The sequence below is a fragment of the Varanus komodoensis genome, unplaced genomic scaffold, assembly GCF_004798865.1.
Source record: "Varanus komodoensis strain SLA01 unplaced genomic scaffold, ASM479886v1 scaffold6_1, whole genome shotgun sequence".
NCBI classification, from domain to species: Eukaryota; Metazoa; Chordata; class Lepidosauria; order Squamata; family Varanidae; genus Varanus; species Varanus komodoensis.
In genome coordinates, this window is record NW_025336345.1 from 6,082,677 (window position 1) to 6,101,146 (window position 18,470).

Here is an 18,470-nt window from a genome sequence, read left to right on the forward strand (position 1 = left end):
TAGATAAAATGCAAAGGATGGCATACAAATAAATTATTTTTCATATTTACTGATGAGTATGTTCTGTTAAATTATTTGCCTGACAACTAAAAGAGTATGATTACAACATTGGAAGGATAAATACCTACCTCCTATAACATTGTTTTCATTTTGGATTATTTCATCATAGGTTTTTGAAACATAACAATGCTTTCAACATTGAACAGGTGAATGAATTTGAATGTTTGAACATTTATGAATGCATAAATGTATGGATATTTAGTCTACCTTTCTTGAAGCATAATAGTTTATGTGTATGCACACTCCTATACACACTCATTGGTGCACATTTCATATGCACCTGTTACAAATGATTCATTTCAATTTATGCAAGAAAATTGTATTTTTCTCTTGTTCATATTGCTTTGTTTTGTTTTCTTGAAATTCACACTAAAATTAATAAAAACGCATCTTGGGAGAACATAAAAGGCTGTCAACGCTGGCCATCTCCCTTCAATGCAAACACTTTAAAATTGTTATAATTCAGTCATTCATCATGAGAATGTTCTGAATTATGGTTTTATTAAACCCTTCACAAATAAAGAAAAAGACAAATCATCTTGCTTCTAAGATGAATAAAAAATGTTCAGGCTTCATAATGAAAAAGATGCTGAATAAGCCACCCATCTTACTTACAGAACTTGGAGATGAGTTTATAATAAACTTTCCTTCCACATGCTGGCATGTAGTAACGCTAGAGTATCTTTTTACCCTGTATGGGATATATCTGATTGGGGAGGGACCTGACGGTGCCAGTCCATGTCCTGGCATGAAACTTTCCTTTGTCACTTGGATTACTCCCCGCCTTCCCAAGGCACCTGTTCCTGCAGGGATTGTGGGAAGCTCAGTTTTCCTTCTGCCTGCTCCCGGTGCACTCTTTGCCCCCTTGTGACTGTCTTGTCTCACCTTGAGTCTGAGACCATCTGCTTTGCAGCAGCAGCTTGATACACAGCCTATTGTTCTGGGCTTCTCAGTTGGTGGGGGAGACAATGCGACCCTGCCCTTCACTCTTCATGCCTGTCACCATCTCTAAGGAGAGTTGAGACCGATGCTCGCCTGGCTTCCGCCCCAGAGCCAGACAGGAAGCTAAAGGCCATGTGGGGAGAATGAAAGGAGCAGCAAGGAAAAGATCTCTGCCTTGCGTGCCGCAGCTGTTCCTCTGTCCTTCAGATGCACAAAGTGTTGAGCGAGAGGCAGGCTGTCTGTCTGCTGAACCTACAGGGCTTGGGACAGAGCTGAAAGCATGGGGTAGGGAAAGCAATATATTGGGCTGAGGCAGGAACTGAAACCTGGGTGACAGTGAGAGGGGGCAATAAAAAGAACAGAATGGCCTGGGTGAAAAGCAGTTGCCCTTCTTGTTAACATGCCTTTCCTCTGTTGTCACAGGCTGTTCTTGCTCTCCTCCCACTGCCTCTCCACTGGAGTGCAGATGGATGTTGATTGAGCTTTGACTTGGGGTTAAACTGTACTGTAGCAGCGGTGGAGACTGATGGGGAAGGGATCCAGATTAGCTTGGAAGGAGGATTGTGTACACCGCCTTGGAGAAAAGGCTGAATATGACTTTTAAAAGGAAACGAATGCTTGATGCATTCGATCTGGATGGGCCACTGGCAAAGTCTGCTTGAAGCTCTGCAAGAGCCTTGGGGGTTTCATGTGCCAGGTGGACACATAACTTGGCCAAGTGGCTGCCTGTATATTTCCTGTGAGCAACATGTGCGGTGTGTTTGTGTGTGCCCTCCTGCAGGTGCTCCCTACTTCCAATCAGTCAGTGCAGACGTGCTGCTTGCTGTGCCACCGGGAGCGTAAAGATTGGGGAGGCCCATCCCACAATGGCTTGGTATCCCCAGGTGAGCGGCTGCCCCCAGACTTCGTACCGACGCTGGTGCAGAACCTGTTGGGAGAGATGCCACTGTGGATCTGCCAGAGTTGCAGGCAGAGTGTAGAAGAGGAAGAAAGGAGGGCAGTCCAGGAGCAGGCACTGGCGGTAAGCACTGAACTCCATTGAGGGTATTCCAAAGCCCATCAGAGGTGCCTGGGTGTAACTGAGAATAGAAGGGACAGCTGGATTGGTCTTCCAAGTCATCTTCGGTGTTCCTACCGAGAATCAGATGGCTGTATTGGATGCTGACTGCTTTGTGCTGCAAGCAGTGAGGCTTGTAAACTGTAGCATGAGTGAGTGCCTTTATTAAAACAGTAGGCACTTTGAACCTTTTCCTCTTTGTCATTGTCACCATTTGTGGCAGTGGAAAGGGAAAATAGAAATGGAGGCAAGATTGAGCAGGACAGTATCTCTTTACTAAGAATCCAATGGGTTCTTTCTCCATGACCAGGACCATGGTGGGCCCCAGAGAGGAATTGATTGGGGCATGGGTTAGTTCACTGTAACTGTTTCACACAGACTTGTCAACCTGGCTTGCACAACACAACAACCTGTCATAGTCAATTAGCCATGGTGTGTTGCATTGCCATCCAGACTCAGAGTGTTTCTCACAAGATGGCTTGTCTTTTTTCAAAAAGTCACCTTGAGAAAGCATGGGCTATACTAGGGATAGTTTTACCTATAAGTTGTTGTGTCATTTGAACCTGAAAGACATGGGTAAAGGGAAGCAGCAGCAACTCTTACTGCTGTTATTTTGAATCCACCCGATTAGCCATAAGGCTCTCTGAGCGGGTTACAGCAGGAAAAAAAAAAATACAAAATTGAGGCACTCAACAAGAGGGGGAGAAACCTTGTCAGTCATGGCAATCCTGTCTATGCCACTGCAGTGACAGCCTTTCAAAGGGCCCAAAGGACACTCCATTTGTGCACAATTTTTTTGCTAATTTAAAAAGGAGAAAAGTCTACTCAGGAGTTGAGCCTTGAACTCCAGGAGTTCTGGAGCTGAGCCTTGAACATTGACACGTAGAAGTTCCAACCAGGTTTTGTCAAATACTGCTTTGACATGAGAATTGCCAAAAGGTAAACTGTCAAGTTTAAGCAAGTCACAAGTGAACTTTACTCATGAAAGTGTGTGTTTTTTTAAACTCTAAGACAAAGGCAACTGTAAGCAAAAATAGGGTGAGGTACACTGTTCCACCTTTCCAACAACCTAGACACCTGGAAGTAAGTAGAAAAATTGGGACATGGGGACTGGTGGAGAACACACTCAAAACCCTGAGGATCTCACTGTGAAGTGGGGGGAAAGCATCTACTCCCTTTCAGTAGTAAAGATCACTTGCGACTGAGTTTTGACTTGCCAGCTGTAGACGAGGCCTCCCATTTTGGACCCTTGGAATAGTGGACCTCCACAAATACAACCAGAAACTGTTTTTTTAAAATACTACCAAAATTGTGCCCATTTGGAGCACAATTTAAAAAAGCAGTGCCCATCCAGTGATGACCATTCTAATGTCTTATCTGGGCACTTTGGAGGGGCTGTCATTGGTTGTTAATGGTGTGGGGGGGAAGCAGAAGTGAGATGAAAAATGGCTTGTGATCTTGGCAGAGAGTGGGGCCAAGACAGCTGCAGCTACTAGGTCACTGGGAGACTGGCTGGAAGACAGGGGAGGAAGGATAGGGAGAAGAGCCTACTGTGAGCCTGATCATTTGTTGGGTGCACTGTGGGTTGTTTGTAGAACAGTCAACTTACTTTGGTTTATCGCCAGGGCAGGTTAGTGTGATGTGTGACTCTGCCCACTGTTTTATTCTGCCCAGCAAATGGGCTGTGTTGGCTTGGCCATCTGAGCCACCATGAGCTCTCTCTTTCCAGGTCTCACTGTCGCATACAGCCTGCAAGTCACAGTCCTGCGGGGCAGGCTCCCATTCCTCTTCGTCCTCATCATCTTCATCCTCGTGCCACGGGAACTCAGGAGACTGGGACCCCAGCTCCTTCCTGTCTGCGCACAAGCTTTCGGGCCTCTGGAACTCCCAGCATGCCAATGGGGCTGCTCAAGGGAGCTCCCTTGGGGGAACACCTGTTGTACCAGGTAAGTTTATGTTGGCACCCGGCTGTGGAGGCTGCTGTGATGGTTGTGGGGGTGGCAGTTCCTCAGCTATGTAAAGCAAGTGCTGACATCTGCCAGGCCATGCAAATTCATTCTGTCAAGGAAGGGGAAGCAGTAGACAAGCCTCTGCCTTGCTCTTCTCCTGAGGGCAAGCAACACTTTGCTTACTGGGCTCCTCACCAGAGGCCTGCCTGCTGGAGGCCTCTAGAATCTCTCTCCTCTCTCATGGGCCAAGATGAGGTGCCACAAATAGGCAGGTGAGCAAGGGACCTGGAGAGCAGCCAGCTCCATCTTTGACTCCATTTCAGGTGACAAGCACCCCGGCCTCCCTCCAGAGTGTGCCAACCAGGCCCCTGCTGTGGGAGGCGGGCTCAAAGCCTGTCCCTACAGCCACGTGCTCTCCCCAGCTCCCAGCGGCTCCCCAGGCTCACCTCTGCCTACCTCACTCGACTTCTGCAAAACGCTTCCCAAGCAGTTCAAGAGCATGTGCCGGAGACCCACCCCGCCAGGTCTGTATGTGCGGGGCCTGGAGAAAGGCCAACAGACCAAACCTGCAGGGCAACGGTGGCACCACATTGCTGAGCTTGCTACTGAGGCTCTTCCCTCCCGCTGGGCCTCCAGAAGGGGTCCACCCCCACTTGTGGGGCTGCACTGCCTTGGGCTTTAGCTTGACAGAGCCATATTGGTAAGGGTTGGCAGCTCCTCCTCTCTCCTGTGGGTGATCAGTGGACACAGAGCTTGAAGCATCTTATACGCATCACTGAGCTTCAGGCTTGTCCGTCTGGGCTTCCCAGCATGCACTGAGGGAACGCTTCAGTCATTGTCCCTTGTGAAAAGTGCCACAGCTGTCAGAAGGCTGAGAATGTGAGTGCCACATTGGGCAGGATTCAGCTGTGGTGTGTAGGTATTGTGGCTTTTTATGTTTTAGAGGTATTACAGGCGGGAGACTCCTCATGGTGAGGTACTGGTAACTTTTGGTGGGGAGCACTCACTGTGTGGGATGTTTGGCTCCTTCCAAGTAATACACGAAACTCCTTGCTGCCAAGGACTGGACTTAACATGTCTTTGTTTCTGTCTGGCTGCAGGAGAGGCCTTCCACTCCTCGGAGCACCACCGGCACGTGGACCTCACCGCTCCTCCCAACAGCCCCACAGGCCTCCCCTCACAGCCACCGGCACTCCTCCCAACAAAGCAGATGCCCGCCCACCCTGGGCCCTTTGGCTCTCCCCCTCACGTCCACCTGAGCTCCTCACCGCAGGCGGCCCCATTCCCTGCACCAGCCCTCAGTCCTCACATACCAGCCCCCAAGTCAGGAGCAGACTCCCCTCCGACTGGATCCTGTAAGAGCCCACACTTGCCCACTGCCAATGTGCCACTGCTGAAGATCCCTCCTCCTGTTGGATGCACTCATCCATGCAATGGCCATTGCAGCGGCTCCTTGGGTCCTCCTCCGGCTTCTCATCAGCTGCCCAGCACCAACAGGTGAGTGGCGACTTGGCTGCTGGGGAATCCCAGAAGTGGGTAATGGGAGTGCTCCTAGCATTCCTCTGGGGTAGGTCACCAGGTAGTCCTGCCTGGGCTGGCAGAAATCCTTGCTGCTTCTGCGGGATGCATGTCCCTTAGAATGGATGGTGTGAGTTCCAGAATAACGTCCTGTGGAGCTTTCTCTCTTCTTGGTGTGAGAGAGCCTTCAGAAACAGTAGGCAGGTGGATGACTCTGAAGGCACAGTCCTGGCCCATTTCCAGCTGGGCCCTGAAGGAACCTGGTGAGTTTCTCTGAGCTCCAGAACAGGCTTGTGTAGAACACTGCCCTCAAGGACAAGAAGAGGGACGGTGTGTGACTCTCATCTGCTAGGGAATTACTGCCATAGTAAAGAAGCTTAAGCACTTCCCCTTCTAGATTTAGGGCTGCTTCCCACAAAACATTTTGAGGTAGGCTCCGTCAGACCCGCTGGGACCAGTGTCCCAGGCAGTATTGATGGAAATCCCTTCAGTCAGGGCTAAGCATCCTGTTGCCTTCTGCCCCTGCCAACATGGCTGTTGGTCAGTGATTGTGAGGAGCTGTAAGCCAGAATGTCTGGTGGATCCCTGGTGGCCTAGCCCTACCGTCACCAGAAATGCCAGGACTGGGCAGTCGTATTTTTGTGCATAACCACCCCACCAATGTCTGACTCCTCAATTGCTGCCTCAAGGCTTGATGGTGATCTGATATACTCCTCTATAGGGGGAAAACTAATGAGAAAAGTAGCACGAGAATGCAAAATTGTTGTACATTTGAAAGGAAAGAATTGCAAGCAAGAACAGGCAAGGATCAAATGTGGGGCTTTTCTGTAAAATCCATGGGGGCTTTGTATTCCACTGTAACATTTTTCTTGTTTATTCTCCCATGGATAACCATGGAAGAAGGAAAGAGTTACAGCAGAACTAGTTGTAAATATCACAGGATAATGTAGTTGAGCCTCCTCTGGAGAGGAAGGTAGAAGCATGAGAAATACTGCAGGGTTTGAGTCCACTTCTCTGTTGTATTTTGTATTTTATTACTGGCCATATTATATTCCCTTTTTAATTCATAGCATTACAACACTCTTAAATTTGATGCTACAGTTTAATCTCTTTCCTTTGCAACGTTGTGGTTTGTTTGTTTATTTATTTATTCATTCAATGGGGAATTAAGTTGTGTCCTCTTTGTTGAAACAGGGGTGGGGGTGGATTTTGTTTGTCTAGAGTATTTACCTATCACCAAAAGATAGGGGCCACTGATGGTTCACTGTTTAAAAATCAAAGCCAAGTTATTTTTTTTCAAATCTCATCCAAGATACTGGGCTTGTTTGCATGTAGTGCTAACCTATTAAGGTGATAAGTCACAGTTGGTTACTTGTGCTTGCTTGTTGTGCGAACAACCCGCAGTGAATCTGACAGGATCAGACACACCATTGATTGTGGAGTTCTTTCCTCCCTTTCATTGCTTAGGGAAGAGCGAGTCTTCCCTCTGCTGTTGAGAGCCATTTTGGATTTACTGTAGCTTTTCCCCTTTTAAACTTATTTTTCTTCAGAGATCACATAAACCAAATGTCAAGCTGTTTCCACAATCCCCATTTTGACAGCTTTAAGCAGTCTCTTCAAAGCTTCCTGGCATTTATTTTTTGTACATGAAATAATGCACAATTTTTCTAATTTTTATTTTAAAAAGTAGAGCAGCTGCTGGGATCTAAAACTTTGGCTAGGACAATGTCAGGTGTGGGTCCCTGCTGCTCCCTGGCAGTAGACAACACCCTGGACCTTGCCCCACCCAAGACTTCCAGTGCTTTCCCCATTCCCCACTTTGGTTACACTTGACAACTTGTAGGTGAGCTGTCAAGAGAAGCCAAAGGCAGGAAGGATCCTTTGCTGGGAAGGGGATGTTTGCAGGGATTTATGCCCCATTCACAGTGAAATTCTTATTTCATTCTCTTTCCCTTCATATCTGGAGTCTCAAAGGGGTGCACATGATGTGCTTTGTCTAAAACCTCTCAGTGCTTCAGAAGGTACAAATGTGTACTCTCTCCACCCTAACCCCTTCTTGGGTGAAGAGGTTGGTAGTTTTGAGAGCTAGCTAGCTATCACTACTCTTGATCCCTTTAAAAGGGAGGCTTTGAGTGGGAAATGAGTAGTTTTGAATTGCAGCATGTCTGTGTATATCCAGTCCAAAATCCCTATTTCCCACTCAACCCTGCCCCCCCGTCCCCCACTTTTAAAGGAATCAAGGATGTGCTTTTGTATTGGAGGATGCACTTTTGTATTTTCCCAAACTCCTAGAGGCTTGGGACAAAATGAAAATTTCCACTTCAGTGAGAATTAAGAAGTGGTCAAACAGAAATAAGAAGAACTTGATGGGAAGGGGATGTAACCCCCCCCCCCCATTGTTGACTCCTGCCATCATGCACATTTTGTACTGATAGTACCTTCAACTTGCCTGGATTGAGCTTCAGTTTATCAACGTGCACCTAGCCCATTATTGGCTCGGTCACCAGCACATCCACTGGGAATCTGGCCTCTTTGTAGGAAGTGTTTCTCACTTGCTTGCTCTTTCTCCTTCCCTCTTTCTCTCCCAGGGACCCTGCCTGCAAAGGCCACAAGTTCCCCAATGGTACAAGCTGCCATGCACCACAGTCCTGCGAGGCAGATGAGGGGCTGGGCGAGGATGAGGACAGCAGCTCTGAACGCAGCTCCTGCACCTCCTCCTCTACCACCCAGAAAGATGGGAAATTCTGTGACTGCTGCTACTGTGAGTTCTTTGGCCACAACGCGGTAAGTAAAAGCATAGCCAGATGACCTTCATCTGTGCTCTGGTTTGGTTAGATGTGAGTGGCGTGTGGCTGGGGAAAACATCATGCCATCAACATAGGCATGGCATACTTCATAACTCATCTCTGTCGGCCTTTGTAGCCTTGAGATCTCCTCCCAACACCAGCTCCTCCTCAGCCTTCTAGTCTTGGACATCTTCACAGTTCTACCAACTGTGTTTTGACTTGTTCTGAGTTTTGAAATAAAGCTCTGCAGTTGTACCTTCCACTCACCTCTTTCAGCTTCTGACTTCTGCAGAACTGAATGTAAATACTTACGTGGGGGAAACCTTCTGGGGATCTCTCGAAAGCCCCAGGCTAGTGAAGGGGAAAGCATGGGAACTGTATGTGATAACCATGGGGTGGCTGCACCACACTATACAGTCCGCTGTATCTACAGCAGGCCAATAGCCCAGCTCTGTCCACAGCCTCCAGCTGCCCCAACAAGCCGGAACTACGCTGAGATCCGGGAGAAGCTGCGCTCTCGGCTGACCAAGAGAAAAGAAGAGCTTCCTCAAAAGCTGGGGCATAGCAGCAGCTCAGGCGAGCCAGCTGTAGATCACCGGGATGTGGATGAGCTGCTGGACTACATCAACAGCACTGAGCCGAAGCCTTTGAACAGTGCCAAGGCTGCCAAGCGTGCACGCCACAAGCAGAAGAAGAAGGTGAGGCAGCTGTAAATTCAAGGGGGGGAGGGTGTGAGAGAGAGAGAGGCAGGAGAGTGAGCTAGCACGCACACACACTGAGCCAGGCCTTGTAGGAGACAAGAGTAAGGGGAGTGGATTATTCCATTTGAATGTCAGGTCCTGGGCTCAGCTAGCAATGGGGTGGGAAAGAACTTACTTAGAATCAGAGCTGGCAGAGCGTTCCATCTCTGCATGGAAATGGGGTAGTCATCCATCCGAGCTTAAATGTGTGCACATTTTGGTGAACCCATGGGTGCAAATCAAGGATGAGCAACTTGTGGCCTTTCAGATGCTTGGTCATACAACTCTCATGATCTGAAGGGCCTCCCTTGATGTAGCTAAATGGACTTGAAAGGAGAATGAAAAAGTTGATAACCTGTATTTTTCACATGTCCATTAAGACACAGTTTCATAATTGACACCAGTGCCAAAAGCTGTGGTAAAATAATTGAAGCACAGGCTTCCTTCTTGTAAACGGACTATGTAATGTTGCCTTCTTCTTTTCCACGTATTACACCTAGTAGCATTGCAGACATCAGTGGCCTCATCTGAGCCATACTGTAGGCCTCTGTCTTACAGTAAATATACATGTGGACCTGCCAGGCAGGCTTCTTGGACCCCTGGGAAGAGATTCATCCTGTGGCCGTTTTATGCAGCTGAAGACTCCTGAGGCTGAACACAGGACTGAGCCAGACCATTGGTCAGTCTAGCCCCTCCATCCTCGCTCTGACGTTTTGTGCAGTGGTCTCTCTGGTTCCTGCCCACTTCTGCCTGGCAGTGTCTAGGGCTTGCAAAGGCTGTGCTTCTCCACTGAGCTAAAGCTCACTGAGGTTTTCCAGAAGCGTGCTCACCTGGCTGTTAACCTGCATCCCAACCTGGAATCTTGAATACCGTTTCCACCATCTCCATACAGCACAGCCATTAGCTGTGGTGACTGGCACAGGAATGATGGTGGTTATAGTCCAGTACATCTGAAATGCACCAGGCTGGAGAAAGCCAGCATAGCATATTTCCGTGACACTAATCTGTTTACTGTCTTGCATTTTTCACAAGTTACTATTTTAAGCAGAGCCTGATGTAGCCTACAGAGCAACCCCATTCGGGCTACAGTATTTCTCTCTACACCCTTGCAGCAGTTCGCTTTCTAAAAGTTGTGACTGGCATCCATGGAAGCTGTCTTTTAAATGTCAAATTGCTCTATGGGGGCTGATTGCAAGGATGCAGAGAGTCAAAGCCTGGGAGGGAAAAATTAATTCCTCTCGCCCATGTCTCATGGCCAGCCTCTGAATCTCCCTTATGCACCAATTAGGCTTTTAAAGCACAGCATCCAGGGATGCCAACGGAACTTCCTTTAAAGTTCAAACTGCTGTGCAGGGCAAGGAGGAAAAAACCCACAAAAGTGGGAAATGGATGTGTGTCACAGGGGAGAGCTCCAGCCCTTCCCACCACTAACCCACAAGAAAATTCCCTAAAGAGAATGCAGCTCTCAGGTGGGGCAGATTCCTTATCCCTACACCATGTTTTTCCTTGTTACCTTTGAAGAGGAGATGATGACCCTTCCCATGCAACCATTTCTGGTAGATACACAAAAGTGGTGCTTCAAGCCACAGATTTAGATTTGCCAACCGCCAAGTGTAAACAAGTCAGAAACTGAAGCAAGTTAAGGGATTACTGTGTGAGAATAACTGCTGAATTTAACAAGCCCTTCAGTTGTGCCTGGCTTCTTGAGTTGCTGCTGAGCTGGGTCTCTGTGTCTCTCTGCTCACACCCTTCCTCCTTTTCCCTCCATGCTGCATGCCATGAGCTGAGTTTAGGGCTGGGGAGGTAGCAACTGTGTTGGAGCTTATACACCCAGGGAAATTGCTGTGGGAAATTGCTGGCAGCACGTCTCTTCCCTAAGGTTTGTTACCATAGCACAGGCCTTGTGCATGCCATCTCATTGGTTCCCAATTCCCAGGAGGCTGGTGTGGCTTGCTGGGCGTGCCCATCCAGTTGCATAAAACAGTCACTGTCAGCTGGAAAAGCAAGGGCCTTTTCATCCTGCTCAACCTGAGGTCAGCTGCCCCCCTTCATCCTTGCCATGACCCTCTTTTTCCCAGTTGCTAGCTGGGCATGTGGAAACAACAGGAGCTTCATGCTGTCATTTTCTGGTGTTACAGGAGAAGGAGAAGGCACAACTGGAGGCCGAGGCCCAGAAGCGAGTGGACCGAACTCCACCCATGGGTCAGGACCAGGAGCTGGCTGAGGAGAAGCTCCTGGAATGGCCCCAGCTTGAACTGGAGCGGGTGAACAGCTTCCTGAGCAGCCGGCTGCAGGAGATCAAGAACACCATCAAGGATTCCATCCGTGCCAGCTTTAGCGTCTATGACCTCAATCTCGACGTGAACGACTTCCCCAAGAAGGCGGCTGTGCTGGAACAGAAGAATCTCCTCTCCCATCTCAATGGCTCCTCCGAGCTGCAAGAGATTGACCTTGACCTGTCCCCACTCAGCCTGGGCACACCACATAACCATACGTTGTTGCGGAGTGAGGTGGGCCCCCGATGGGCGGAGGGCTCTGGAGAGGTGCCCCCGCCCCCATTGCCTGCTTCTGAAAATGGCGTGGTGAAGCGGCTCAACGCTGTGCCCAACCTCTCCCGCGTCATTTGGGTGCAGTCCCCCAAGCCAACAGACTCTTCCCAGGAGAGTGGGGCTGGCCACGAGTCCAAGGACCCAGCGGCTGGCAGGGGAGTGGAGCTGCAAGAGCCTGTCCCTGCCACTGGAAAGCAGCGAAAGGGCAAGCGGCAGGGCTGCCCGACCAAGAAGGGGGAGGCTGTCACAGCTAGTGACAACGCTGGCTCCAAGGGGGTGGGGCAGAAGAATCCCCCCAAGAGGGGCCCGGCTCCCGAAGCTCCGAGAGGAAGCGGCAGCAATGCAGAGCAAGGCGATGGTGCCAGAGGGCTGCGGCAGGGCCAAGGCTGGGGTTGCAGCAGCTCTAAGGCTGACAAAGAGAAGAGCATCGATGGGAAGAGTCGGAGAGGCGAGGGCAGAGCTGATCAGGCAGAGCAAGAGCCTGCTCTTTTGGGGACTGGGGATCGGCATCTGCCTCACACAGCCACGCTAGACGACTTGCCCCAGCCCAAGGGCAAAGGCAAGAAGAGTAGGAACAAAATGGAGAAAGCAAGCCTTTCCATTGGTGAGTTTCAGGCAGGGTCTGGTGAATGTGCTGCTCAGAAGCTTTCTATGAAGAACAGGGCGGCTTATTTGGGCAGTGAGGTTTGACCCCTTCCTGTACATCGAGGCCCACCTTGATGTCAGCAAATCTCGTCCAGAAGGACAGTGAAGGAGAGCTGCTGCCAGCTTTCCTCTGGGTGGGCACAGAACGGCATTTTCACTCCCATGGCCTACAATCTCTACCACGTAGGACCTGATAGTGTGTGTAGAGAAAACTGCATATTTTTGTGCCTCCGCCCTTTTGAATTGGATTTTTAGAGAGGATTTGGCAAGGCCTGATGCAGTGAAGGGGCAATGAAGTTCAGGGGGCAATAGGGTTGTGAGGTAAGGAGAGACAGAAAATCCTGCAGGGCATGGAAGCTAAGGCCTTTGCTTTTGGTTTGATGGTGGATTTCCAGCCTTCTTTCGAAGAGGACTAGAAATGTGCTGGTTCTGATTAAAATTCATGTGACTTCCATGAACCCAAATTCTGTCGTGTGGCTTTTATAGAGCTTTTATAGTGCCTGCTTATTTTGTGCTGGGATTATTTTATTTTTTTAAATTATTTTATTTCATGCTCCTTCAGCATTTGCTGCTGCATCACAAACGTGGAATAGAGTGCAACTAGGCATTCTGACATGCATGCTACTCTCTCTCCTTTGCCCTTCAGGTTGCGGTTCTGGGCACGCTTTGTGTTAGTGCAGGGAAGCAATGCTGTGGGCGGCTGCTATGTATTGTGAGGCAAGCACCTTGTTTGGGAGGAAGGGAGGGAGATCCCTGTCACATACTCTTTTTGGGGAAAGGGCGATGTGTCCGCTAAGGCTTTTGTCATCGTGCTTTACCAGATGATGTGTTCCTGCCTAAAGACTTGGACAGTGTGGAAATGGATGAGACTGACAGAGAAGTGGAGTACTTCAAGAGGTAAGACAGGGCCACTTACACGGGACTTCTGTGCTAAACTATGGGCCATTGACGATGGGAAAGAAATGAGTGTCGTGCATGCAAGAGGGATGGAGAAGAGCGTATTTCTACTTGTGCCCCCCATGATTTGCAAGTTGCTGGGGAAAGTCTATAAGATACACAGACACATACCTTAAATACACCATTTGATATTGTAGTGGGCAGAGAACATGTCATCTGTTAACATGTTGGGGAGGGAAGGCTCTTCTCCAGGGTATTATGGGAAGCCCTATACTGTGAAGACTGTTCAGGACTGAACTTAGCAGGTGTGTCTATGTAGGAATGGGAGCACAACTGCCACTTTACCCCCTGCTGCGTAGTGGTCAGAGGCACCATTGCCGCATCTCTGAGCCGTTCTTTAGGCAGAGCTTAGGGTTCTTATATGGCAGTATGTTCCTGGATGAATATGTGAAATTACTGTTTTGTAAATTTGCCCTGGCTTTCCATTAAATTTCAAGATTGGTAATCAAAGATCTGCTACAAAAGTAAGAAACAACCAAACCAAATTAAAGTATATCTGTTGATTAAAAAAAAAAAACCTCAGCAGTACTAAAGGAAATCAACCTAACAGTTACCAAAAATCAAATTCTACTTCTCCCTGCCAAAAAAAAAGAAAAATCTAAAATGCAAACAAGTGTCATAATCAGTGTCAGGAGAATCTGACAGAGAAAGGCATTCTAAATTGGCTTTTTAGAACAGAACTGCCACGTGTCTGTTCCCTGCTCATCTGACCTCTGAAAGGGGATGTGCCTGAAGTGTGACCTTAGCAGGTGATTTCCAGGCTTGGACAGATTCATACCCTTTATCTGCTTTTGGACTAATAAGTCAAAATTGGCCATTTGGATTTTGCTCAGAACTTTCAGCACCAGGCAGATACAATCAACAGGGCAGATACCAGTTAGATAATCTGGCCCCACTGTGTTCTGAACCTGTTGCTCTTTCAGAATGCATATTATAAGATGCCCCACACAGAACATACCACAGCATTATAGTTGTAGTCCAGCCTGAGCATTACAAGTCATGAACAACTGGCAAGATCATGCTTTTCTAAGAAAAACTATGGCTGATATCATCCAAAAGCGATGAAAGGTTTTAGCTCCAGAGGCCATTTGGGTGTCCATGAGTAAAGCTGGATTTAAGTACCCCAAGCTGCAAATCCACCCTTACCCAGCATGTCAAATATAAGAACCAGTGTGGTGTAGTAATTAAGAGTGTAGGACTGGGACTCAGGAAGTCTGGGTTCCAGTCCCCACTCGGCCATGGAGCCAGTCAAAGAATCTCAGCTCAGCCTACCTCACAAGGTTGTTATTGGGGATAAGAGAGAGAGCAGCAGGATGAGAATGCCATAAGCTGCTTTGAGTTCAGCGTAAGAAAAAAGCAGAATATAACTCTAATACCAGTGTGGTGTAGTAATTAAGAGTGTAGGACTGGGACTCAGGAAGTCTGGGTTCCAGTCCCCACTCGGCCATGGAGCCAGTCAAAGAATCTCAGCTCAGCCTACCTCACAAGGTTGTTATTGGGGATAAGAGAGAGAGCAGCAGGATGAGAATGCCATAAGCTGCTTTGAGTTCAGCGTAAGAAAAAAGCAGAATATAACTCTAATAAATAAAATAATGGGCTCACTGCGACGCTGCCTGGACTACTGTGACAGAAGTACAGGCTCCTGTGTTGGTGTATGTATTGTGCAGCATGGAAACTACAGAGGTGCAAAGGTGCAGATTGAAAAAATACTCATCCAGTGCCAGGAGTCCTTTATCTTTAGTTCCCACATTTAGGTACAGCTTCTTACTGAAGGAGAGGCCTTGTGGACACAGGGTTTAAATTGTTCAGCCCTGCACTCTGGTTCCAAGCATGGAGTAAATGAGAATCATGCATCCTTTGAGCTTTAATAGAGTGAATTTTCCTGCAGAATGAGTAAGCACAAGGGCATTCCTCATCTAGCTTTTTTAGGAGAAGACTGAGAGGAGGAGGACGAGAATTATATAAGCAGCTTTGAGTTGAAAGGAAAAAAGGCAGGGAATAAATACATAATTGGCTTCTATGGGCAACCATATCATCTGCCAAGATCACCTGTGTTGGCTGAATTTGAACTTCTTAGCCCTTATGAGGTGCACTGCTGATGCCAGTCATATGTTCAGGATATCCACCAAATCTGGATTAGATGAAAAAAGAGAGGCAGAGGTGTATCTCAGCCTAAGAACAACTCCCTCCAAATCACTTCTAGCAATGCCCTGCATTTCCTGCAGAAGTTAAACAAGTACAGGAGACCAAAGAAATCCCTGCAGCACCCCGTAAGGCAAGTGCCATGGGTGTGGCGAAATGATCCCCTAGAAGAATGAAGCCTCCAGAGGATGCCAGCCCAACAAACCACCTTAAAGAAACAATCCAGGAAGATACCATAGTTGAATGGTATCAAAATCTGGGAGGTCCAAAACAATTGTGAGTCATAACCTGTCCTTCTTCCATTGAAGGTTGCATACCAGAGCACCTCAGGCAGTTTCAGTTCCAAAATAGAGCTAGAGACCATTTGGAAATGGTTCTGGATCAGAGGTAGGCAGTGTGGTACTCTTCAGAAGCTTTGGACTATAGCTCCCTTCATCCTTGACCATTGGCCATCCTATGTGGGAATTGTAGTCCCAAACCTCTGGAGGGCACCAGATTGCCCGTTCCTGTTCTACATCATCTGTCTTTCATCAGGAATGACTGGAGATGGACAGCTGCCACCTGCTCCAGTGCCATGCCCAAAGGGGAGAGGTTAGCAAGTGGCTGTTAGTTGGTAAGCCCACCTGGGTCCAGAGAAGGCTTTCTCAGGAGTAGTCTCCCAGCCTTCAGGAAAGCCAGAGACACATCCTCCCTGAGCAATGCATCCAGCCACTCCCTATTTCTAACCAGGGGTCACCAGGTTCACCCTGAAGAAAACCACTTTGAGTACATCTCAGTCAGGTGTGCAGTGCACCCTGGTAGATTTGCAAGACCCCTCCTTTTCTCCCACTGCCCCCAAACCCACAGACCCTTGACTAGTCCTACCGTCAACCAACTTTCTTTCCTTTCCTCATGGGGTTCCAGTTCTGAGCCATACTGGTTCCCAGAGAGCAACTTGGGCATTATGGTTTGCTGATGAGCTGGACCTTCTTGTCTAGTCTTTCCTAGCCAAGTGCCTCCTGTCTCTGTCTTGTAGCACATTTTCCAAACTCACCTTTTTATTGCTTCCCAGTAATGGCCCTGCTTGCCTATTACTATTGTATTACTGACCATTTCACAGTATCCAAGAGTTGGAAGGGGCCAATTCATTACACACACACTCAGTGCTGGAATCCAATTTAAAGCATCTCTGACAGATGGCTGTTCCCTCTTTGCTTGAATATCTCAAGTGATGGAGAACCTACCACCTACTTAGTTTGGTTTCATTGTCTGACTGTTGGGAAGCTTTTCCTTATGTTCCACCAAGATTTGTTTTCCTATCACGAAAGCCCATTATTTTGTCTTGGATAATAGAAAATATCTTGCAGTCCTCAATCTTCTCTCTTCAAAGCTAAATACATCTGGTTCCCTCAATTTTTCATCAAAGGACTTGTTTCCACATCCCCTAACATCTTGTCTGAAACTGTTTCAATTTATCTGAATTTTTCTCCTTATCTCTCAAGTGTTAAAATGTCTGAGTATTCCAAACACTTGGAATTTGCTGAGGAGTTGGAAGTTCACAGGAAACACGCAGCATTGTGTGTGCATGCATGTGTGCATTCACAAGGGATCAAAAGTGAATGTGCCAGTCTGCACAACCAGTGCAATGGGTTGCATCATGTGTGGACAGTCACTGTGAATATGCAATGCCCTGGGGGGTTGCCATGGTTTGATGTGTTGTCTGAACCCAGGTAGCAAGGATTAAGTGACCCTCAAATGAATACAGGGGAGAACAGGTTATTGGAAGGTTGTTTAACCCTCTGATAACCTGTGCTGCCCAGATTTAGATGGCATGGCAAAGCACCGTCTAAGTAAACTGGCACCTGTGGTCACCATAGCTTGTTGTGGGCTAAATAAGCCAGTGAGGGCTGCAGTGATCATGCAAACCAGGTCAGTTTGTAAAATGAGTATCCAGCCTGTCATGCCCATTATTGGTTTTTTTCCCTCCAAACTTGCAGGTTTTGCCTGGACTCAGCTAAGCAGACCCGACAGAAAGTGGCTGTGAACTGGACCAATTTCACCCTGAAGAAAACCACTTCGAGTGCAGCTCAGTGAGGTGTGCGGTGCACCCCTGGTATATGTGCAGGGCCCCACACTTTGCCTCCCCGCCCCCAAACCCATAGACAGACAATTGACCTCACCTGTCCTCGACCTTCCTCCTTTCCCCTCTCTGTGGGGCTCCCATTCCTAGCCTATAGGTGGGGCTGGGACAGCCCCTGTGTCCCTCACCTCTCAGTGTTTGACGTTCGGGGAGATGCTGACTGAGCCGCCCCAAACCTAGGGGCAGTCTTGATTGGCCAAGGGCCAGCGTGGCACAGGGACCAGGCTGCACCCAATAAAGGACTTTTTAATTTTTTATTTTATTTAAAAAACCCAACTTTTCTGTTGTTTGTTCCGGCTTTTCTGGTCCCTGCGGGCAGGGGGGCAGTGATCCCCGTCGGTGGAAGTGGGCAGATGCAGCAGCCCTGCATAATGGAACTCCTGCCCTTCGGCTCTCGCTTGAGTTCTGTTCCGATACTGTGGATTTGGGCAACAGGTGCACATGGAGTTGCCCTGGTCAGAGAGCAGGCATGGAGCTCCCAGCTGTGCGAACCCAGTCATCTCCTTGCACAATCATGGTAGCAGAGCTTTGAGGTGTGAACGAGCTTTCTTCCATCTCCTGGTGACTGCACGCGTCCTTGGCTGCACTACCCTCCTTCTCAGGGAATTTTATTCTCTTGGCTGAAGTGCCACGCCATACTGTGTGCAGTGTTTTCTCAAGGAGCCTAGTGTCAGCAGATGGGCTGCAGTTTCTTCTCTAGGAGGTGCCCCATGGAAGCCATCATTTTCTTTCCCCTCCTGAGCAGCAGAGTTTGCATCTGAACAGCTTAGGCATATTGCACAGGAGCTTACAGTCTCTGCCCGTAAGTTCGACTGCACTCCTGTGTGGATATCACTTCTGCATAGGCAACTCTGCTTCTTGTGCTGTCCATATATGAAGATGGCACCCCCGTCTGTCCTGCCATGATTGCACACAGCAGGAGGCCACCAATTGGCTGCAGGTCCTGCAAGAAAATAAACCTATTTCTGCTTCTTATGCATGACCATGTATAAATGATTTACTACAG

General features: G+C 48.4%; 1 protein-coding gene across 5 annotated transcripts in view; it reads left to right on the forward strand.

Moving 5' to 3' along the window:
• The window catches only part of FAM193B (family with sequence similarity 193 member B), a 43,676-nt gene that overhangs the window by 25,156 nt on the left and 50 nt on the right, over window positions 1-18,470 (forward strand). The window contains exons 1-10 of one of the 5 annotated variants that reach the window (XM_044450912.1): window positions 191-206; window positions 1,784-2,023; window positions 3,789-4,005; window positions 4,332-4,532; window positions 5,109-5,505; window positions 8,115-8,310; window positions 8,774-9,010; window positions 11,191-12,205; window positions 13,068-13,143; window positions 17,322-17,726. In XM_044450912.1, coding sequence (XP_044306847.1) covers window positions 1,943-2,023; window positions 3,789-4,005; window positions 4,332-4,532; window positions 5,109-5,505; window positions 8,115-8,310; window positions 8,774-9,010; window positions 11,191-12,205; window positions 13,068-13,143; window positions 17,322-17,418 — 2,517 coding nt within the window. In that variant the 5' untranslated portion in view covers window positions 191-206; window positions 1,784-1,942 and the 3' untranslated portion in view covers window positions 17,419-17,726. Of the gene's footprint in view, window positions 1-190; window positions 207-1,783; window positions 2,024-3,788; window positions 4,006-4,331; window positions 4,533-5,108; window positions 5,506-8,114; window positions 8,311-8,773; window positions 9,011-11,190; window positions 12,206-13,067; window positions 13,144-17,321; window positions 17,727-18,470 lie in introns of those variants that run through there. The other 4 variants (XM_044450909.1, XM_044450908.1, XM_044450910.1 and 1 more) reach the window with 4 other exon arrangements.